Source organism: Typopeltis vanoorti, chromosome 1, assembly GCF_054136105.1.
Source record: "Typopeltis vanoorti isolate ZY-2024b chromosome 1, IOZ_Tvanoo_1.0, whole genome shotgun sequence".
Classification (NCBI taxonomy): domain Eukaryota; kingdom Metazoa; phylum Arthropoda; class Arachnida; order Uropygi; family Thelyphonidae; genus Typopeltis; species Typopeltis vanoorti.
Window position 1 is genome coordinate 89,048,752 of NC_143549.1, and position 24,566 is coordinate 89,073,317.

General features: G+C 34.6%; 1 protein-coding gene across 3 annotated transcripts in view; it reads right to left on the reverse strand.

Annotated features, from left to right (window-relative positions):
- Positions 1 to 24,566, reverse strand: part of LOC150110187 (puratrophin-1-like) — an 877,727-nt gene that overhangs the window by 663,072 nt on the left and 190,089 nt on the right. Inside the window, exon 1 of one of the 3 annotated variants that reach the window (XM_090398300.1) lies at positions 23,607 to 23,737. The exons of the other annotated variants lie outside the window; for them this stretch is intronic. Within the exon in view, the coding sequence (XP_090254426.1) occupies positions 23,607 to 23,666 (60 nt within the window). The 5' untranslated portion in view covers positions 23,667 to 23,737. Of the gene's footprint in view, positions 1 to 23,606; positions 23,738 to 24,566 lie in introns of those variants that run through there. 3 annotated transcript variants of the gene reach the window in all.

Consider the following 24,566-nt stretch of genomic DNA (forward strand, 5'->3'; position numbering starts at 1 on the left):
CAGCAGAAACTCATAAAACTCGAGGAACTCAAATGATTCTCTTTTCGATATATTAAAAAGTTATTTCGAAAAATTCCAGTCGATATAATATAATAAATTAACTTGCATGTCTTTATATCACATACCGCTGTTGTTGTATTAGCAATTCAATCTACTTTCAATAAACAAGAACTGGTGAATTGTTTGAAATAAAAATTTTACTCCTTCGTTATGATATGTAGAAATTATTTCTGTTGTTTTTTTTCCTTGTCAGCGAGAAGTTGGGCAAACAGATGTTCTTCAAGAATACTCAGTTTCGATAAATGGAAAAATTGATATCATGGTACTTTTTATTTTTGGTTGTCTTCGTTTATTTGCAGTTTTTCATTAATTTTATCAATCTTTTTATGCAATTGTTTTTATGCTATTCATAAATAATTAATAGATTTTTAACTTAATGTAAGCTGTATTATATCTACAAATACGTATAAATTAGAATAATCATTATCATAATCAAATTTCCGATGTGTATGCTCAAGGGATGTATGGAATTGTTGGATCGTCAAACTTTTGTGTCGTAATCAATTCTTTGTAGTGGATGTAACAAATATCAAAATAAATATTGATTATTATAACTCTAAAGTACTTTGCATATCAATTTCCATTCAGAAGTCACAGAATCTGTTAAAGAACGAGGAGAGAGAGAGACAGAGAGGTATAAGATTATCAAGAGCATGAGGAAGCAAACGTAAGGCTGGAAAGGCCTTTTGATATATATAAAGCTGACTGAATAACCTATAATTCTTCCAACCTATTATTTGTATCTTGTTCTTAATCTAGAAAATTTAAAAAAAAAATGCATATCTGGATCCATCAAAATTATAGTATCTTAAGTTGTTTGCCGTTCCAAGAAAAGTACACAAGAAGATTATCAGCAAACTAGTTCTAATTCTTAGATGACCATCATGGTTCAATTACTTCTCATAGTGAAGAATAGCACCTTTTCCTTTTAAATTTTAGCATACTCTTTAAGTGAAAATCTCAATTCAATAGTTTCAAGCTTGAATAATTTTTTTTGTGCACTGTTTTCAAAAAAAAAAAATGCACGAAAACATTGACGATGTTGATTTAACAACTTATCACTAACAATGGCATCTTACTTAGCAAAATTGGTCCATGATTAAACATCTTATCGCTAATTAAGAAACAGGCAGGATGAAGAGCTGGCTAACCCTTTAACCTTTACTCTAATTCCATACTAAAGCCAGTGCTTAAGAGAAAAGAAAGGAATCTGTTAAAGAACGAGGAGAGAGAGAGAGAGTGAGAGAGATATAAGATTATCAAGAGCATGAGGAAGCCAACGCAAGGCTGGGTAGGTCTTCTGATATAGATTATACTGATGATAGTCGTGAAGAAAAAGATTAAAATAAAATTAAAAACACAAATTATGCATATAAAGAATTTCTTTTCTTTAAATCAGACTGATTTTAAACTACATCTATTATTATATTTCATAAAACACAACTAATAATGGAACAGGAATTCAAAACTGTCTCGATAACCTTGGAGATTGTAGGCTAAGTTATCTTTGCTGCACTAAATTTAGGTGAAATTTTTTCTCTCGCTATCATGAAATTCTTGCTACATATTCTAAAGAAATGGAGAAGATTATGTAATAGTATGTGATTAAATTTACAGTATTTCTAACTTTCTCTGAACAGACATTTTTAACGAAATTAATTTATTATATTTCATGATACCAGTACTATTCAGATCTTACATTTCGCCTTTTTCGTAGCTCTACTAATTGCGCCAATCCACCTAAATCTTGATCTTCTTCTCGGATGATCAAGATCTAGGTCTCCATATTCTGGACAGATAACCAGCCCAGAGTATGGGGACAAGTTGCTGTCATTTTCGGCGATGTCCTCTTACTTGGTTACGCACAGTGAAGCCTCTCTGTGAGTCATTAATATCACCAAAGAGCATGTGATATTAATGGTATACAGATACTCTCTTGGTACATGGATGGCCTAACTCTGTGATTGCATGTAGAAATGGCGGGACATTAATTTCAGGTCGCTAATCTTCCAGTTTTTATTTAGGAACCAGCATTGCAGAGGGTTACGTTGAAATTGGCTTTGTTTGATGCTAATGTTATGTTAACTGCACCAGCCCAAACAGTTTCTGCATCTAATCAGGATGCCTTAGAGTTCTTTTCTGAAAACCTTTTTCAGAAAAGAGAGGCACTAAAAACACTTAAAAACTGCTTTCTACAGTAAAAATTGTAGTCAAGAAATTTATAAAAGAGCTTTAATAGTTGTTATAAAAAGGTTTTCTTATGTGTTATCTAATTTTTTTTTAAGGTGCTCTTTTGTCTCCTTCTGTCTCCGGAGAGTCGCAGTAGCTTTAAAAACATCCATGAAGACTCTATTTTACGGAAAAGTTGTGTGAGATAAATTTGATAACGCAGGAAAGAGGAAGCAACTGTCAACCAGTTCGGAATTCGATCTTAGCACGAAAAAAAAGTATTTTTCTTCTTCTGAGGAAGACTGCTGAATTTTATTTTGTTTTGCAATTTAAGAATAAGTTCAGCCTGATGCGTGAAAACAGAATTACTTTGGTAAAATGTTTTGAAAATATTGAGTCACTTTTGAAATATCTATTAAAGTTATACCTTCAAAAATATAGTGGGGACAGAATTGTTTTTCATATGGAAATGAAAGCGCATGTAAATTACTCGGGATAATTCGATTGGCTGGTTTGTGTAGGAAGAGTATACGGCTGCCGTGTTGTGATCAGTAGAATGTCTGTGATTCCTTATAGATGCTTTTTTGTTCCTAGGAAAAAAGAAATTACAAGTGACCAAATCTGGTAAATAAACCGGAAACAAAACCACTAGGTCCGGATGTTGCGTTAAGAATTCCTGATTCTTGGATATTTACGAGTAGAGTCGCACGTTATGAGCATTGTCGTAGTCTTTCAAAAGCGTTTCGTAGAAAGATTTTGAAGCCAAAGGGATGACAAGATATATTTGTTGTAGCACTTCATACATTTCTGTCCAAAGTCTTACCAAGTTTACATTAGAACTTGACGCACACAGCCCACACACGTTACTCCTTCAACACACATCCACATTAGAACAGCGGATAGAACAATATGCGTGCATTTTAAATCCACTTATTCATCACCTGGTCAAGCTTCCTATTTTCCCCAGTAGGTATCATAAAGAGATGCGGAGAGGTATATGGGAGAGGTGTCACCTCTCTCATATACCTCTCAGACAACTCCCATATACCTCTCTTTCCCCCACCTCCTCATTTGACGTCTGCAGATGTTGTCACTCTATACCTCACCAAGTTTATTGGAGTGAAACCGCTGCTAGAAGAAGAACACGAGGAAGAAGTAAGAAAATTACATTCACAAACGTATACGCTTACGGTGGAACCCACAGTCTGTTGGTAGGAGAGTGGATACGCTAACCACTCGGAAAAACCAGACCACTGGTCGCCACTTCGATACTGTCAAGGGTGTGTGCACAAAAGTCTCAAACATTTTTGATCAGCTTTCCAAACCATAAAATATTCTTCGACGCTCTTGGAGAAGGAAATAGTTAAGGCGATATTAATAGACTTTATTATAAACTATAAATATTTTGGAATAGGAAAACGACTAACTTAGTTTATTGCCAAATAATGTGTATCGTTATAAAGTTGCAGTGAAGAGTATCGTTTTCCTTGTTTCAGAGAACCAGTTACTTTCGCATCTTATATAAACGACAATAAAACAGATACACGTTCTTTACCAATACGCCTTAAAAAAGTCCACTTAAAACACCTTTTAACGATAATAATATTACATACATGTGATGGCATTTAAGAAAATGTCATCGAAGTATTTTCTTTGAGAGATAAAAACGGCCGAATAAAGCTACTTCTCATTTTCTTTTTTTTTTTTTTTTTTTTTTTTTTTTTTTGTAATCAGAAAGAAAGGAAGGAAGAATAACGTTGTACTAGATGCATCTCACCAATTAAAAACAGAACAAGAATTCGAAGTTATAATAAAAAAAAAGGAGCAAAGCATTACATAATTTGTCAAAAATGCGCATTATGCAATGATCTACCGAGAAATGAATTGCAGGTAACAAGAACTTTCTTCCATTTTGTTACTGTGATGACGACGTGGAGTGAACCAAAAACCCACTGAGAAGATTGCCCCCAGTGATGTACAAAGCAATATTGCAAACCTTCCGATCCTCCAGAAATCTTGTGGATCTCTCCTTAATCCACTTACACATTTACCGCCAGAACCACTGAGAGTGAATAACGCAAGTTACTGAAAGAGAATTAAATAATCTGAAAAGTTTTTTTTTTGTCATTCATCACAGATTTTGAGATGAGATCGAGACTCAAAATGAATAATATACTTGATCCAGGCCTTCGTTTTCTCTCAAGCATAATTCACAAGATAATTTCCAGTTTTTATTATAGGTTCATACGATATTACTGACATTGTAACTAATTCAATTACGCTGCTCGACAAAATTAACAGAACAGAATGCTCCTCATGAATATTTTATTTTTTTAATAGTGTCTCTGTAAGGTGAATATTTCATTAAAAAAATAGCATTCTGTTTGCATCTTTTTATTGGATACTTGAGATGCAAACTTTGTTTGCATCTCAAGTATCCAATAAAAAGGATCAACCACCCAACATGTCCACACGCCATGCATTGCTTGTAAAAACACGGATTCGGACCATATCACTTCTTTTCGTTCTTCAGCTTTCTCCGTAGGTTAGCCACATCTCCAGTACCTTAAGGAAGCAAGTCATTTTCGTTTTAGATGATTCTTTGAGATGGCGGGCCGCTGGATGACTTGAAGCCAGGAAGTCGCTGGCGAAGGTGACACATTGGCTTAATGTGTCATGAAATGTCGAGGTGGATACAGTTTTAAGGGTCATAAACCATTACAAGAAGAGTTAGCCAATGTCGTCCAAGGGCTGCATCAACCCGAACAAACCGCTAGTTGGCTCTAACAGCAATATGGAACTCTACACTGTCACCAGCTGTCTCTTAAGTTTGCTTCCACCAAAGGTGAACTAGTTTCCAACCGGACTGTATTAAGAAGGCACCAATTCGAGTGAACTCTATGAGGAAGACAGTCGTTTGTATCCCATTGACCAGAAATCATCGCAGAGCTCGTCGTAACCGGTGCCATGAACATATAACTTGGAACCCTGACAAATAGGGTGGTGTACTATCTTCTGTTCTGTTCTTTGATGGGTCCTGTTTTAGCCTACAAAATGATTCTAGAAGTTTGAATCTGGAGAGAACAAGAAATGTGGTACCATCCCTTCATCATGAAAGAAAGCATCACCCATGGTGGAGACAATGTTCTCGTGTGGGAATGATGATCAATGACCACATCCCCTCCTCATTTTTTTGATAGAGATACCGTAACTATCAAGAGCTACCCAGAACAGATTTTCGAACCCTATATGCGAATTTGTAGAGGTGCAGTTGGCCCACATTTTCTTTTCACTCATGACATTGCCACTGCTCGTCGTAGAGCTCAAGTGGTGGAGAAGTGTAGTGTCTTAAAACTGAAGATATCCAATGACTGCCGTGGTCAGCAATGATCAGATCATTGTTGATCAGATCAGATGGTCAACAATGATCCGACTGCCGTGGTCATGATCTGATCGAACATGTGAGGGACGCCCCGGGAGTCGCATTACACGCCGACAGCCACAACCTCAGTCATTTGGTGAGATAAACACCGCTTTGATGGACGAATGATATTTCCTGCCACGGAATCTCATAAACACTCTTATATCGAGCATAATCCACCACTGCTATACTTGTTTAGCCGTTATAGGGAATCGCACGCCATACTGATGTTATGTGACCACATTTTCGAGCTTATTGTATCGACTTCTGTAATATGATCCTTTTAATAATTCTTATACACTTCTGTAGTCATGAATGTCCCTTATACCTGTCTAATGTCTGTTGCTGTCTCCTCGTTTCATTTTATTATTCTATTGTACACTACCATTCCAAATTCTGTTATGCTTTCTCGCAGACTACACAAATTATAAGCGTTTTAGGTTCTGTTAATTTTGTAGTCGTATGTGACCAAATCTAATCGAGGTTGTTTTCTTATTTGACTTGAAGAAAAAAGAGACTTGAAATGTGTTCTACTGAAAAACAGCAATATTTTCACCTCAGTTCGAGTCGCTAACTGCATTCATTTAAAAGTGTTATGAAATTCTTGCATGTCTTAATAAAAAGGAAGAAGCGAGCATTGTTAATTTGTGAAGATTTGAAAGCTTCACAAGAGAAATCTTGATTGCTCATTTAAAAATATTCTCCATCAAGAGAAGCCTTCTGTTGATGGAGAATATTTTCATGGCAACCAATCACACAAAACTGCGGTTAAAGACATTAGAGCACATAGTAAATGTTATTTTTTCAGATAGTAGACCCGAGGAAGATAGTTTTGTAGTACGAGACTACAATTGTAATAGCAAAATTTCTTGGGAACAAAGATTCTCAAGAAATATGAAGAAAAAAAAAAACTACGCTGTAATATGAAAGTTCACGGTTTGTTTCTCGCATTCTCATTTAGACCATTTCATTGAGATAGAGTGAGGTAAAGAAAACATTTCATCAGGAATGTAAAAAAAAATGGAATGGAATTGAAGTACATCAACATCATAGTTTACCTTGGCGTTTGAGAGATGAACCAGTTAGCATGCACATAAGAAAAGATAATAAAATAATTATTTAAAAAAAAAAACAAGATTTTATTCACAGAAGGGTAGCAGTTCTGAGAAGTAAATTTATATAAATGTTTTTCATTTTCATTTTAATTTTTTGTTTATAATTCGTGTTATTCAAATTAAAAAAAAAAGGTTCATTTATCACAATTTTTTTTAATCTGATTGGTGCTCATGAAAGGTTGTTGTAGTCCATAATATATTAGTACTACGTCCGGACAAAGAGTTGGATGCATTCACAAATTTGGTCATTACATTTTTTTTTTTAATGAATAAATTTTAGAAAGAAACGTCTGTCTATGTTAGCGAAAAATCTTTACTGATTAAAATATGAATATTATTTTTGAAATTAGTATACAATTTAAGCAGAATTAGTTATTCAAATACAAACATTACTGAATACATTTCAATTTGCAAGCCTGTGATATTTATTACATACAAGATATGTGATCTGCGGGCACACAGTGTGATCTACTTTATATCGCAATAGGCATTACAACACATGTAAACTAGATATCCTTAACACTTCCGCTATAGGACTACTATATAACGTAATAGATACTATCTTCTTCTTCTCTTCCGTCTAAGAAGGGTTGAGTCTTCTCTTGAGCAGGATCTTCCAATCTTTTCTATTCCTTGCTTTTTCTATACCTTGCTGGACGTTAGGAAGTCTGTCTGCGTCCATGCGTACAGTGTGGCCAAACCATCTCAGTTGTTGTTTTCTAATTTTTTCTATTATTGTCTTTTTATACAACAATTTTTGTCTGACTATGTTGTTTGTTTTATTTTCTATCCAACTCCTTCAATTTATTTTTCTTAAGCATTTCATTTCAAATGCTGCAGTTTTTTCTCCATTTCTTTTCTTAACTGTCCACAGATGACTGTTGTTATAATTACTGATTCATATAATCTGATTTTGGCTTGCTTAGATATCTTGTTTGTTTCCCAGATTTTCTGTCATTTTCCCATGGTGGAAAATGACAGAAAAACAATCAAACACAGAATAGCGATAGGATGGACCACCAGCCTATCGCCATTCTGTGTTTGATTGTTTTGAGTTCATCTATTGTTTCCGTTAGTTTTGATCCTAGGTATATGAAGTTGTCCATTTGTTCTCCATTTAGGGTGGCTGAGATGGCAGTTCTGTTCCTCCCTATTTTCATCACTTTTGTCTTTTGTATATTTATTGTCATGTCATGTTTTACAGGTTTCGTTTAACTTGTTTATCAACTTTTGTAGTTCATTTGGGGTTCTGGCAATAAGGACGAGATCATCCGCATATTTGATATTATTTATGTTTAAACCATTGACATTGATTCCAAGCTCATTGTCTATTGCCTTCTTTACAACTTCTTCTAGATATATGTTAAACAGGCATGGGGATAATGGGCATCCTTGCATTACTCCTTTTTGGATCTCTATGGGTTCTGTTGTGAGTGTGTCCTTTTTAATTATTGCATTTGTTTTAGAGTAATATTTTATCAGAAACTGTATTATATATTTGTCTATTGCTTTTTCTAGTAGAACTTTAAGAAGAAGGATTTCTCTGTTGACGTTATCGAAAGCTTGTTTAAAATCCACAAAGCAACAATATAGTTCTTTATGGTCTTCCCAGCTGAGCTCTGCTAGTTGGTGCAATCTGAAAATCTGGTCTATTGTTGAATAGTTTCCTCGGAAACCAGCTTGTTCTATGCCTATCATTCTTCATAGGCGTTTTTTAATCTATTTTGTATAATTCTTATGAATATTTTATAGGTGTGGGATAGTAAACTGATTGGTCTGTAATTTCTGCAGTCTCTTTTGTCTCCTTTCTTGTATATTGGGATGATCTTTCCAGTTATCCAGTCATCTGGGATCTCTCCTGTTTGTAGTATTTTATTGAATAGGGTTGCTAAATATTCTATTGATGTGCTGCCTCCATATGACCACCCACAGTTCAGTAGGGATAGTATCAATGCCTGGTGCTTTATTGTTTTTGACCTGTTTTATTGGGTATTTAACTTATAAAATTTTTGGGTAGTCGTTATTTTCTTCTATTGTTGGCATTGTAGTTTTGTTTCCTTGGTGGAAGATAGTCTTAAAATGGTTTGACCAGATTTTTCTTATATCTTCAATATTCCCGGTTTCAGTCATCTTGTTGTTTATTATTATTACTGTTTTTGCTGAGAATTCCTTTGTAATTTCTCTTATAGTATCATAGAAGACTTTTAGGTTGTTTTGTTGGTATGCTTCTTGGCATTTCTTAGCTTTTTCTTCTAAACATTTTTCTTTGGCTTTTTTGCAGAGGTTATCAACTTTATTTTTAGTGCTCTGTATTTTTCTCTATTCTCTTCATTGTTTTATTGGTTTACAAGTATCTTAGCCTCTCTTTTCTCTTCTATTGTAGCTACGATTTCTTGGGTTATCCACTGTTTGTTTATTTTGGGTTTGGTACCTAGAGTCTTTTGCAATTGATAGCACTGCTTCTTTTCTTTCTTCCCAGTATTTTCCGCTGTTCTGGAGGGTTTTAATTTCAAGCACATCTGTTCTAAAAACCGACTTCTGCTTGAGCTATCTTTTGGTTTTGATAGGTTGATGTTTTCTTCTTTTCTGATATTGTTTTTCCTGTTGAATTTGATCTTCACTTTGGCAGTAAATATTTCGTAGTCAGTGGCGAAATCAAAGCGTCTTAATGTTCGTACATTATTTACTGATCTTTTCCATTGTTTGTTTATGGTGTCTATACAGTTCTTTATATTACCATCTGGGGATGTTCATGTATATTTATTATTAGGGCGTTGCTAGAACAATGTGTTTGTAATCATTAGATCGTTTGCTTTACAGAAGTGGAGTAACTGTTCTCCTCTATCATTAAACTCTCCGTATCCAAATTTCCCCGTCACATCTTTTTTGTCTGCTGTGAACTGTCCTATTTTAGCATTAAAATCTCCCATCACTATCATGAGTTCTCTATTTTTGGAATTATCTATTTCCTATTGTAGTTCTTCATAGAAATTTTCTATTTCTTCCTCTGAATGGTGCATATATATTTGGATTATTTTAATTGTTTGACCTTTTTCTTTTGATTGAAGTTTGGCTGTGATTATTCTAGGAGACACTGGTTTTATTTCAGTTACTGAGTGTGTAAGTTTCTCCTCAATTAATAATGCAACTCCTTCTCTGTGTATGTTATCTTTTCTTCCTGAGAAGTATAGAAACTATGGCGAATAATAATAATATGGATGGGAGATGACACTCACTGGGTGTGATTAAATCAGAGGTGATTTCATAGATAACATTTTTACTGACCGTCAATCGACTGCTGCATAACGTCATAAAGTTATAGATTATTATCATCAGATGCTAATATAACATGAAACGCCACATAATGCAAAATCTATAAATTCTGGTGTTACATTTGAAAAACTGGCACAAATTATTTAGTTGCAGATTGAATTTTTTTTAAAAAAAAACTTTCATTATATGTCAAACTTAACAAGTTGTTCACTTTTTGTCCTAGTTGCCCGATTAAAATAGGGAAAAATAATTTTCTTATTCCTACTCGTAGTCCTGAACACAGCAGGTCTTCTTTGCTTTCTGCTTATCATCTTTGTAATATGCCCCTCTGAACAACAATCCCCCAACCTTCTCATTGTCAATTAATACACCTAAATTAATCAAACGTTTCGCCTTTCAGAAGCACAGTCCCAGTAATATGATTATGCAGCCTGCAATCTCTTCAGTCCAAAATGCAAAACCTCACACATTTGCAACAGTAAATGAACATTAACCCCCCCTCTTTTTGCTCTATTAATTTACTCAAAGTATCATGAAGTAATACTATATCAGAGTCATTTATTATCTCTCTTCCCAACACTTTACATTATCAGAAAATAACTATACATTCCACTTCAAACTGCATACAATATAGTTAATATACAGATTTACCACACCAATCCGATGACAGTTCCCGTAACATCCAAACTTCATTTTCTTAAGTGTCTGTCAGCTATACTCCTATCCATACCATCAGATTATTACTCATTCTCAATTGCCCTAATTTATGTAACAACTTACAGTGCGGTATTTTGTCAAAGGCCTCTATAAAGTCCAGTAACACCGTGTAATCATGACACTTAATCAACTCAATCCACTTTATTTAAAGAGAGAGAGGCCAGAGGAAATAGAGTACCCCTTTAACAAAGTAATGCTTTCCCTAATAAAATTTTATATCTCATGTATCCCCTCCTAAATTATAATCCTAACCAACTTTTCCAAGACTTTAACAACCACTCCAGAAAGTACTAACTGGCTTGTAATTTGATGTTACGTTTTGTCAACACCGTTGACTATTGGAATTATCTTATTCTCTTTTTACTTCCGTGGTATTGTGTCACAGTTAAGACAACATAAACAGCCACCCAAAAAATATTACTTCTTCCTTCGCAATGCAATGTTTATGTCTAGATCTTGCAAAAATCTTTAAGACATGCACCTCTATTCTGTAATCTGTTCCCTTCATCCCTCAGGTATTATAATATTTCCACCTGGATAACGTTCACTGGCAAAGTGATTGTCCAATAATTCTTTTGCCAGTCAGTTTCCTGCCATGTAACACGATTTTATCTCTTCTACCACACTTGTCACTGTGCTCTGCTTAATTATGCCATTGCAATTAATTGCAGTGAGATCTTGAGATATCATAATTAGAAAAAAAACATTAATTATATTATCCAGGAAAGTCTAGTTAAAGAACTATATCATCTGTCTTTGCAATATTAAGACAATATCGCTTATCACTGGTTGTAATTTCTATCGGTGCCACCATCCAAGTTCTTAATCCCACAACGCATTACAGTTTTTTTTTCCAGTTGACATTTCGAAAAATAATTTAGGCTTGACCAGTTATTTAGATTATTTATTTCTTAGAATTCAGTCGAATGTTAGGGGTGGTCAGTGACCAGATTAAACGATCTCTCGACCTACATTTTGGAAACCCAATCCGTCTTTATCTACCGATAATCCAATCTCTTACGACAGGTGAATTTGCAATACGATGTCATGTTCTACTTCTTCGCTCTTAACAATCAACCTACCTATCCAAAAGTTGCATTTCTTTGTTTTATTTTTATTTTGTACTTTTTTTTTTTTAAGTCGGAGGAAAAGTAAGGAGAGATGTATGTGCGCGCGCATTGTTAGTATACAAGAATCTACCTCAAGAACGTTGTTGGATTGATGACAAACTATAATTTTCCCCAAATACATCAAACCCTATCAAGGAATAATCTGATGCTTTTAGTATAATTTGCCTGTCATATCATGCAGAAATTCGGACGGGTTGATACTCACGTTAACAAGTAGCATATCAATGGGTTGGTTTCCTAGACAGCAAGATAGGATAAACATCATGGTATCAAGCTGAGACTTGAGTAAAACTCTCTGCGTTATAGTGCTGTCATTGTCAGTTACATAATCACGTGGTAATCTTATATATGTCACATGAACACAAACACGCACAAGTTATCACAAGAACACACGCAAAAAAAAAATAAATAAAAAAATTCACGAGTGTTAAGGAGAAAATGATAGGATGGTGAGAATGGTTGCCTTGTCCAGCCGCAAAAGAAAAGCTAGATTTTAAAAGATTAAATATATCGCTCGCTATTCAAAAACGGAAATACTATTTCTCCCATTACATTTATACCGAACGTTGCCATCTTTTAGCTTTCTCACTGCAGTGTAATGACCATTAACAGAACAATAGAAGGCATGCTTCAAGGCAAAAATTGTTTTGTCCACCAATAATTTTCCAATTAGGCACCAATAACAATGGAGATGTTACGTCACCGGGTTGCTCGAGACAGCAGTCTGGCATTGGAAGTAATTTCTACTGTTGGAGAACAATGCCCTTGTAATGAGGGTGGCGGTATAGGAAAAGAGTATAACTCTATATCTAATAATTTCAGATAAAAAGATCTATATATATATATATATATATATATATATATATATATATATATATATATATATATATATATATATATATATATATTGCACATAACACTTGAGTGGGCATCTCGCGAAAATTCGGAGTATAAAAGGAATTTTTTTTAAGCGTGAAAAATATATGTTTTCATGATTAGAGTGAATAGTTATGCAATTTGATTAAAATTAAAATTGAATAATTTGCAGATAAATAGACATTTCTTTTCTAGTAACTGATTATATAAAAGATATTTTATTTAATTTTCCTTCTGGTGAAATTTACCATTTTCAAATCACTTGGTTTCTGTCTTCGAATTTACAAAATGAATTTACGATTTCATTTCCGCGGCAGTATTTTACTTAAGCAAATACTCAGGAGGACTATTCCAAGTGACTTTGAAATAATTGGTTCCAAGATCGCAATGATAATGATTTGACACTCTGATCCCAAATTCCCATCTGTGTCACTTATCAAGGCACTACAAGTGGCGTACATGGAAGATATGGTTTCCTCAGCCATCAGCGATATGTCTGCTACTATCATCCACTTTAGATATTGCATCATCGTACATCTGTTTATTCTTTCTCTTAAAAGTTTAGATAGGGTTGTACGGAATTACTTTGATAGCAAACTTTGAAGAAATATTCAAATTAATTATCTGTACTCACATATATTAAATGATCATACAAAAAGATTGGAAAAAAAAGAGAAAAACACGGTGGGGGAGAAAAAGGGGAAAGAGAATAATAAAAAAATGATTTTCGGAATGTGTTTAGACTTCAAGTCTGTGAAAGGAGGGAGGAAGGAATGAGTTTACCGTAATATATTAGTGTAAAGTTTCATGGCTAACTGCTTTGGTGACCAGTTCGTGCAACGTAGAACTCACGAGGGCAAGCTTTAAAAAAAAAAGGAAAAAAGACAGCTGGAAATAGTTATGCTAACCCCCAAGCGTGGCAAGTACTGCATTTCATTAACAATTACAGGAAGATCGCTAAAAAAAGAATTTAATGGATTATTCGTACAGGAAAGACTAAATGGCCGCTAGAAATATATCAACTACTTCGAATATTACGTGTACAGCAATTATTACTATTAAGTTGTATTTAAATAATGATTAATGATAGTATTATGGTATTGTGTAAGTCGCTTCAATATTATTGAGTTGGTTCGGTTTTTATTGTTATTTTATATATATATTATTATTTTTTTTTTTTTTTTTTTTTCATTCCGCTTATTTTGGTATTGTCGTGTGGTCCGTCACTAATTTAGTTTAGCTAATGTTTTAAATTTTATTTTGCGAATCATTTATCAAACTACTCCGTTTCAAGTTGTCATCGAAAATGTCATTTACTACAAGCAGATTCCGTCTAATGTTTAAATCTGTTGATACTGTTTAATTAACGTTAACTCTTCTTTTTCTCAAATACTTTTGAAAAACAAAACATGTTTTAATTCAAATGCATCTTTATTTTATTTTCTCAAAAAAAAAAAAAAAACTGATTTTCAGACATCAGAAACGATTAGGTGGTTTTGCCAGTTTTCCCATAATAATGAATGGACAGATGAAAAAAAGTTTGAGAGGTCTTTAGCATCAACAAAATAACACAGTTCGAGTGCTAGTTTAACAATTTCGAGACTTATCTGGACTGCTGTTTTGTAGGGAGGAAAACAATAAATCATCCATCTTATTTGTGCCGGAAGGATAAAAAAAAAAAAAACTAATCATTGGGGTACTACATTGATAAAAGAATCGATTAAACTGCTAACAAGAGAGAACCGAATTTAGGCGACTCCCTCTAACCTTTATATCATCATTACCGTACACTCACACACAGTCAAGTACGAAGAAATAATTTAGGGAGGGAAGTGTATTTTTTATGCTATCCCCATTTCCAGTAATAACAACCGCAGGCTTGAGATCAAAGGAAATAGGCGGGGTGGGGGGGGGATACGTAAGGAAGATATGGCTAGATAAATGCAGGTATAGAGATGGGGTTAATTAAATATTTGGAATTCGAGAAGCGAACTACAAAGGAAGTAATCACAACAAATAAAAAAAAATAACAAAAAAAGATAGGTCAGCCAATGATAAATAGAGTAAGCTGGAGAGATGAGGCGTAAACATGTTAAGGCTATTATGATACAACGCAATAAAGAATAAAATTCCAGTGTAATTATTAACAGCAAGAATGCTTATAATAGAAAATGTTTGTAATATGTTACTATAATTAGTGTCGCTTTGAAATAAGGCAAAATATTATCTGAGAGTTATTTCTCAAACTAAATATGAAAAACTGATCCTTAAATAGATTTGAAAAAACCCACCCATTCAAGATCAAACATCAATCAAAATTTAGTTACGCAATACCATAGTGTTTCAAACCTACCCATTCTCCAAAACAAAATAAATGTGCATGTGAAACCGTACATACAAACACATTGTTCTAATTCCATTATAGAAACAACAAAGTAACAATGAACTATTTGACATGAGAACAAACATCACACGCAACAATATTTACTACCCAGAATTAATAGGCTCGATGTTAATTCGATGATTGAAGCCCGAAGTGATTGTTTATCGCTGCCTTTTTCTTTGCTTGGAGACAAATAGCGTCAGTGACAAGTACTAATGACGGCAAAATCTAATTTATGACCCAGGGTTCCTAACAGTGACAATCTCATGACTCTCTGTTTACTGATAAGAAGCTAGATTGACATAATTACATTTGTTGCTAGCGATACACAATTTAACAGAGATGTCATGAAATATTTCCTGTTTTCTTGATATCAGTAATCAAGAAAGACACTTTCGGAAAAGAAACCTGTCATTAAAGTCTACATATATATAAGTTATATATTACAATAATCTTTAATGTTCTTGCCGAAGCAATACCGAGAAAAAAAGGCATGTTGTTGAGGAAGTACCGCGCTACTAAGCTCGCACGGTTTATGATAATCTATAATTAGAACTAAACGGAAATAGGAAGTCTGATCTGTATGCGGATGTATCAATTATCAGTGATCGAAAAGGAAGACGAAGAAATAGACTGTAATTTAATATTTGCTCATAGCATTTTGGGGTTAGCTGTAACTTATTTGTTCAATCGATAACTAGATTATATCTGACATATACCACTAATACGGTAAAGAATAATGCATCGAAGGAGGAATATAATGATCTCAATTATTAGCTGAACTGTTTTGTATTGTCCTTTGGGTCGGCAATGGCCTCGTGGTAAAAATGCAGGTAAGCAGTTCAGTACCTCGATAGTTCGAATCTGTTAAGTAATGCACAACACTAATACGTCAACAATTTGCAGGCAATTAATGTGTTATACATTGTATAAGTGGTCACCCAAGCTATTTGGTTTAGGCAGAATAGCTTAATATAAAAAGCAAGGACTAATGAAAGATAAAAACAGGATAATTTATACTGATAACTCTTAGAACCAAATCTTTTGTAATAGGCATCAATTGTTAGGTAGCATATTCCCAATTGTCACCACTTTACTTACAACCTAATAAATAAATTTGAGCATTGTTGAGGATAAACTGCAGAATTAAATTATTTCGAGTTTCGCTATAATAGACACCAGACTCCAGACAATTCTAATGTACTGATAATAAACAACAGAGAATGACATGAATTCTAAGCGTGGTCTAACAATGAAATAACAAATGAAAACAATCTATTCTGGTACGCGAATATTTCTCATGTGCATGTCACGTGTTCCATGAACAATTAACGTCTCGTTATCATGTAACAATTCACTTTTATTGCCTCTGATTATTTCTCTCAGTTCATCAATGTCCTTGAATTTAAACTGCAGATCATTCTTCCGACAAATTATGTCTTCTATGTTCGGAACTCAAATAAATTGTGGACACTTCTTTTTCGAGCAATCTGGAGTGCAAAAGATATGGAGCCTTTGTAATGTGATCTATCTTTGTTGCATACTGAGGGATTGTATGACGTGAGACGAAGTGTGAACAGATTTTGCCGGTTGTCTGTGAACGTCTACTTCACACACGGTCAATGACCAGATTGTAACAGTCTTGAAGGATGGAACAACAGCAAACACCGTCAAAACCTTTCAATTTCTTCAGCCGTGTCCCTCAACGAATTTCCAAACTGGTGGATTTACTTCCTAAACTTTCTCCCATTCTCGTCTAACAGAGTGTAAAATGTTTAGTTAACCATAGCATGACTTTTTTTTTTTGTTTTCAAAATTGCTATTTTGATTTTCTCTAAAGGAAATCTCTCTTGTTATGGATGGACTCAAGGTGGCAGAGATTAGTTCAACTTTTAAGCTAAATAGTTCTCCCTAAAGGATGCAAGATGCTACACTAAAGAAGGTTGATGACTTAAATGTAATTAGGCTGGCCCCACATTCCTGATTGGTTGCAAAGTGATGTACACAGAAGAGCGCCCACCCAATACTGCAGGGTCAAATACGCGTAACCGCGTTAATCAGAGAAGACAAGATGCGCGTGGCTAGCCAGCCGGGCTGGTAATCAGAACAACCATGAACTTAAAATATTTTTTTTGTGTGTGTGGATGACTCAAGTCATATGTATGTAGGCAAAGTTAGCCAATCGAGTCCGGTAAAACGCTAGAAAAACTATTAATATCAAACATTTAATCAAGAATGAAGTCCTTCAAGAAGAAAAAACAGGTTATCTTTTAATAATTACTCAAGATGAACTTGACGTATTTTAAAAGACACAGTTAAACTATTACTTAATAACACTTAATGCAGTTCGATCATTCCACACACACACACACACACACACACACACACACACACACACACACACACTACACCATTTGTTACTAACGAAAACATTTGTAACCGTATTGGCAACCCAACAAGGTTATGATTCTCCTCAACAATCGTAATTAACATACACACACATGAAAGCATAAAAGAATGTGATAACGGATTAACAATGGCATGACGTAACAATACCGAGGTTAGACGTAATTACATAGAAATTAATAATACTGCTATAACACAATTTGCCAATAGAGAAAAGTAAAGATTTTAACATAACTATAAGCACTGAATACAAAAAAAAAAGCATCTATATTATTCCATCATGTATAGTTTGCTTAAGAAAACACTTGTGTTCAAAAGAAGTCAGCAGCTTTGAGTTACGTTGAGTCGACTGAAGGTCGATATTCTCCAAGGCTCAATACGAACAGTGAAGATGCATTTGCGATGTGCAGCTCGCTCCTTTAAGAAGGCGTGAGCTGCACTTTGGGTGTCAAGTAGAAGTCCCACGACCGAATTGAGTTCTTTACATATTTTGCAGCTGATGCACATGGTATTCGTCTCAAATAAAGACGATATATCGCACTAATTATGGGCAAAACACATCCACATTGACATTTGCTGTTCCAGTGATATTGAAGGTAACCATAGAAACCATACTGGTGATTAATACTGGTGTGGAAATGGGACAGTTGTACTAAATACAGCTTTTATGAGGTTTAAAAAAAAAAACGTATTCTTCAGAGTTTCGTGCCGTGGAGTAAAAGGACCCCCCCCCCCCTTTCCCGAAAAGCCAAAAAAAAAAAAAAAAAGTTCTCTTCCAGCTACTCCATATTAAAGGCAGCTTGATGAAATTTTGGTTACAGCTTTAAATAAGGATTTCCTGGTATTTCACCTTCCAATAAATTCGTACACTTATGAAGAACAGTTTTTTATTACGCCATCTTAAATGATGGTATCGTAAAAAAAAAAAACCACGGTTGATTTTCTAAAGCAATCACTGCCGATTTTTTTCAGGATCTGATATAAGTGACAATTACAGAGATCTTGTAGAAGACAGGCATACAAAGCAGTGGGATACAACATCCCATTAAAGATGCACGCTGCTGCTTTCCTATTTGGATGTTGTTGACGGCATCCTAACTTGGTGTTGTCAATACGGCATCATCAAGTTCGAGTGCTGTCTTGTTACTGACAGCACCCAAGTTATGATGCTGTCAGTGACTAGCATGGCGAATGATTCCATCAGAACACTTCCTGTATTTTCTTGTTTATTTAGGGGGGGGGGGGGAATTAACCTTTATGGTTTTCCAAGAGTTGCTGATCATGTATTAATAAAGTTCTCTAAAATCCTTTTCTCTTTTATTATTTGTTTTACATTTTTAACATTTCTTTGTTTATTTATTTTTTTTTCATACCAACATTCCCGATATGGATTCTAATCAGTTTACCTCGAATAACGTGTGGGCCGAAGTCCTATGTCCAAAGCATTTGTCTAAAAAAATCATCGCATAAATAAACTCGATACAGGTAAGTTTCAAACGTTGTTGAACTTCTTGGGACAATGTCAAGCTATATCAGTGGCACGAGCTAATTTACCGTGTACAAAAATTTCAGGGAAGATTTTGTAAATGCGAGAACTCAATAATCAAATTGGAAGCCTCAAATATACATAATATAATTTATACAGTGTTATTCTTAAATGATATTCTTCATTTCGAGTTATTACTAATAATAATATTCCACGGTACTTACAGGCCTACGACCTGTCAATTATCTTTGGTTTGCGTAACCATAATTTTAGGATAAGGCGGTTAATCTTATACCTAAAGACATATTTTTGAGTCAATGTCATGTGTCCTCGTAACTGGTTTGCGTAGTTGGAGGGAGGAAAAACCCTTCTGCCTTCATATGAGACTGACTAAATATCTTCAACGGAAAACCTCCGATAAAAGTTCTTCGCTTCCTAGATGAGATGGGATTCAACTTCAGGTCATTTTCAACCTTTTGGTTGTGAAAACCTGGATTTGATTTAACTTTTTGGTTTTGTTTCAATGAGGCTTACCTACTAGAAATTAATTTCGTCCATTAACTATTAAACTGCTTATTAACCGCATTTACATTTATTTCTCTTAGTATCATTAACATGTGGGAATGTAGATGTAGTGTGCCTGACTGTTTCACGGCGAATAATTGCAACTTAAAGCGAGCTGATTGATGGCCTAGCAACAAGCAGGTCGAAATGTCACACTGGGCATGGATATTTGTAATTGCACTTTGTGAGGAGATTAATTTCATTACCCAGTGTGTGATCACCGCCTGTTGGAGGCCTGCAGTGGCTTCGAAGTTCCATGTTTTTCCCCTTCCCCCCCTCTTTGTCTCTCTAAAGAAGGATTTCTAGTCTTTTTAAATAAAACACACACACAAAATATTTTTAAAACTTCCTTAGCCCATCCTCAGCTGATGGAGTATAGGTTTAGACGAAATACACATAAACAATTATCAGCATAAAAAGCATATTTGCAATAAAATTGAAAAAAAAATCAAGGATATTTAATTCGATTTTTTCTGTTAAAAAATTGTACTACTTACGTCATAGCTCCGCAATTGGGGAGAAAGTATTTTCTGAAATCTAAATAACTTTTCATGTTGGTATGAAAAACAGCTATTGAATTTCGTTTAAGTTTTTCGGTTATTTTTAAGTGTTGAAGGAATTACTGAACGTTTGATATCAATCCACCGAACCATTTTTATTTACTAATCAATAATTGTTATCGATTTTAAAATCAAAATAAGATTTTCATAGTGGTTTTTCGATATATACACTGAACACAATAATTACGTGTAAGCATATGTTTATTATTATTATTTCATTTTCATGAATACAATATTTTTGTTGTTGTTATGATCCATTGAGTCGTTTCCGACTCCTGGTGATCCTATGAACATACATTCTCCATCTGTTCCTGACCATGTCTTTCAGAATTTCAAGCGCACTTCAGTTGCTTCTTTAACTCCCTCCACCCATCTAATTCTTGGTCTTCTCCTGCTTCCATCAACTTTAGCAAGCACCATCATCTTCTCCAGACTGTTATTTGCTCGCATAATATGTCCGAAGTATGACAATTTTTGCTTGATGATCATAGCTTCAAGGGAGCAATCTGGCTTTATTCTATCTATCACTGATTTATTGGTTTGCTTTGCAGTCCATGATATTCTTCGTAAGCGTCTCCAAACCCATACTTCAAATGCATCTATCTTCCTTCTTTCACTCTTTCTCAGGGTCCAACTTTCACATCCATACAGTACCACAGGGAATACTATTGCTTTCACGATTCTGATTTTGGTTGCTAGGCTAATATCTTGATGTTTAAAGATCTTGCTTAAATTTGTCATTGCTTTCTTCCCGAGCAATAATCTTCTAAATTCTTCAGTACAATAACCATCTTTATCAATTCGGGATCCTAGGAGCACAAAATTGTTAACTGCTTCCATTTTCTCCCCATCTACTTCAAAATCATTAAGTTCACATCTTGCCATAACTTTTGTCTTTTTGAGGTTGCGTTTAAGACCATATTTAGCACTTTCTTCTTTAACTTTCATAATAAGTTCCTTCAAATCTTCTTTGCATTCTGCTAGCAAGTCATCTGCATACCTCAAATAATTAATATTTTTTTCACCAATTTTAATTCCAACTGGAGACTCCTCCAGCCCTGCCATTCTTAAAATGTATTCGCTGTACAAGTTAAACAGGTACGGAGATAAAATACATCCTTGTCGCACCCCTTTACCTATTGTGAAATGCTTAGTTTCTCCAAGATCTGTTCGAATAGTAGCTTCTTGTTCATAATAAAGATTCCTCAGAAGGATAATGAAATGCTCTGGGACTCCCATTGTTCTTAACACATTCCACAGTTTCACATGATCTACAGAGTCAAAAGCCTTGCTATAGTCAAGGAAACAAAGATAGACATTCTTGTGATATTCCTGTGCTCTTTCTATTATCCATCTCACATTGACGATTTGATCTCTTGTTCCTCTGCCTTTTCGAAATCCTTTTCGAATACAATATAGTTTGGATTAAATGCTGAATCAAGCCCACCAATGAATTTTTCACTACTCAATTTCACCCTAACTAATTAACTTGTACATAAAGTAATTATTTTAGTGTAAATATTTATGTGCAAAATCTACCTGTCGTGAGCTAAACTGATATATTTGAAATTCTTTTCTGACTCACAAAGGATATGGGAAAAAATACTAAAAAAAAAAACTGTATAAAATAATGTTAGTTTCAGTGGCACTGTTTTAAATAATACCTTATTGTGATGAACCTATAGATAAAGAGTGTATATTTAACAGTGTTACATTTTTCTAATATTTTTAATCTTCTAACTATTAATTTATAATTATTGCGAAAAAATCTTTTTCTTCGAATTCACAGATACAGTTGGTATATAAAAAGTTGATTTTATTTGTATAATTTGCCTTAGATTGAACACAAATGTATGTATTAATTACTGTTTTACTGTCTACGTTGCTATAAAAATTAGCTTGTAAATAAAGCAAATGCCTGAAAAACGAAAGCTCTTGTAAATCCCCATGACTTAAAACTATTGTCCTTACTCTTATTCATACATGCAATGAATAACATCAAGGAAAAGCCAATACTCAAAGATGACTGTAATATAATCCGCTCATCAAGTGTCAGAAGAAATTACTTTGACAGCATAAGTTTGGAAACATGATTTCTCTTATTCAAGTCAAAAAAAGTCAGGAACATTATGTCCCCCCCCTTTCCTGGATGAAAGGGAAGGCCTATAAAGATGACTGTGCTGGTTCCTGTAAGATCGAACTAACTCTCTCACTGTTGTTCACTTAATACCTTCCAGCCTATTATGTTAACTATTCATTAGCAAGGTTGATTGCATGGTTAAAATTAACAATCTATTTTCTGTATTCTCTAAATCTCCAAACAAGTTAACCCTCCCTTCTATCCGGATTCTATGTTGCGAGAAGAATAGTAAGACTAGGTGCGGTCAGTGAACAGTATATGTGTGCAGAAAAACACGATACTGTAACGAGTTTCTAGCAAACCCCATGTTTTATTGATTAGCAATTTAGTAGATATATGTTTCATGTATTATGCAACAGTGCCTTGTTTGGGTAGCTCTTATATTTGTCGAATTATTACGTAATCTTTCATACGAATTGCCAACCACTCGACCACTGATAGACCATATTTATCCGATATAAATGAGATTTGCAATGGAGTAAAAGTAAACTGGTATACTCTAACACAATATTATTATTACACTGGTTGTTAATCAATACACATCAGAATATTACACAGTAAGTGTAGTTTAGATATTTTACGAATTATCATAATTCTGAATTTCACATCCAAATAATGAATGGATCACACCTTTCCTTCGCTTTGTGCACATTATTTGTTTAATCATCCAAATATTCGAATCAAAGTTTAGAAAGACTTTTGGTTCAAATACTTTCACCAAAGTGATTAATTTGAGTAATTGGAAATTAAACCGAGGTTTAAAATTTCCATTTTTAAATTCTCAACTATTTATTTCCCTGTATAATATGGTAATTAGTTTTTAATTAATTTAGTATTGCAAATTCTGAAATCTTAGTACCGTTGTTTACTTATTTATAAATAATTTTAGATGCCAAAATATCTAAATAATTCTTAACATTTAGTAAAAAAAAAAAAAAAAAGAGCCTGTTAAAAATACGTACATAAATTTAAAATTTAAAATTTACATAATTTTAAATGAAATTTCATTTAAAAGTATGTAAAAACTAAGACAATAATATGACATAAATTAATCAGTTGGTACAACACAAAAGATCGTTATCCAACATTTATCTTGCACGCAAAATACAACCATAAATGTATTTCGTATTGATTTTATATTTCTAGTGACTCGTAAACATAACAATGCGAATCACAGTAATCTAAAATTGATAACCCGAACATCATTTCTATGACCTGTATCAATTGTGAAGTTCATTTATCTTTTTTCATCTAATTTGCCTAATTTCCCTACAGAAAGGCTCTCTTGTAAAAAAAAGAAACTTACATGAAACGGACTTATCCTATAGAATTCTTTCACGATGAGGTTCCACAGGAAATGGGCCATGACGTTTAAATCTCCTGCTATTGACCGAGGAAGCCAGTATCACAATAGAAACACCAGACACACAAATTCATAACTATGAGGACAATTCTTCTGAGTAGACCACGTGCTGCAGACTTCCCGTTCGTCGTTGAAGCAAACCGACACACTGGTCTCCATGAAAAGAGTTGCATCAGTTAATGGGGGCAGAGCAGCAGTCGGACAAAGTCCACGAACCTTCACAATCACACAGCTGGGATCGGTCAGATTACGACCTCCTGTGTGCCGCCCCAGCGGAGACTTGCTGAAGAGACGTCCCCCCTCTGTTAAACCTAAAGTTCTACGGAACCAGTGGGAGACCCTTTAAAATTACATACATGCACAATCCCGTTCTTCAGAAGCTAGAAAACCAGTAGTCGGAAATTGTGAAAGCAACTAAAATTGGGAAGTCTGTCGACTAGTGAGACAGGAGGGGTAGTCGGTATCAGAGCAGCTGCGAGAGGCCACAGCTCGAGACAGTGATGTTAGCACGCGCGTATACTGTAGGCTTGGTTGGCGGCACGTTGCACAAACCTGCTTCTACCAAACCTCCTCCCTTTACAGCTGTCAGTATGTACGTGTATGTATGTATGTGTGTGTGCATCGCTTGCGCGTGCACCCATTAAAAAGGGAAACTGAAGGGCAGGTGTGTAGTGATGCAGCTCGTGAATGAAGCGGTCCTATGCACATACCAGGCAGCATGAATGGAGTTCGAGACCGACATCAGATTTAGCCTTGAGGCTGAACGATCAGCGCTTCTTTCTTTCCATTCTTCTTTCCCTCTTCGCTCTACTCCACCGACCCCACCCTGGCTTTCTTTCGGCTCTGTTCAGACTTCATTGTTGAAATAGTTTATTGCAGGACAAATAATCATAAAATAAGATT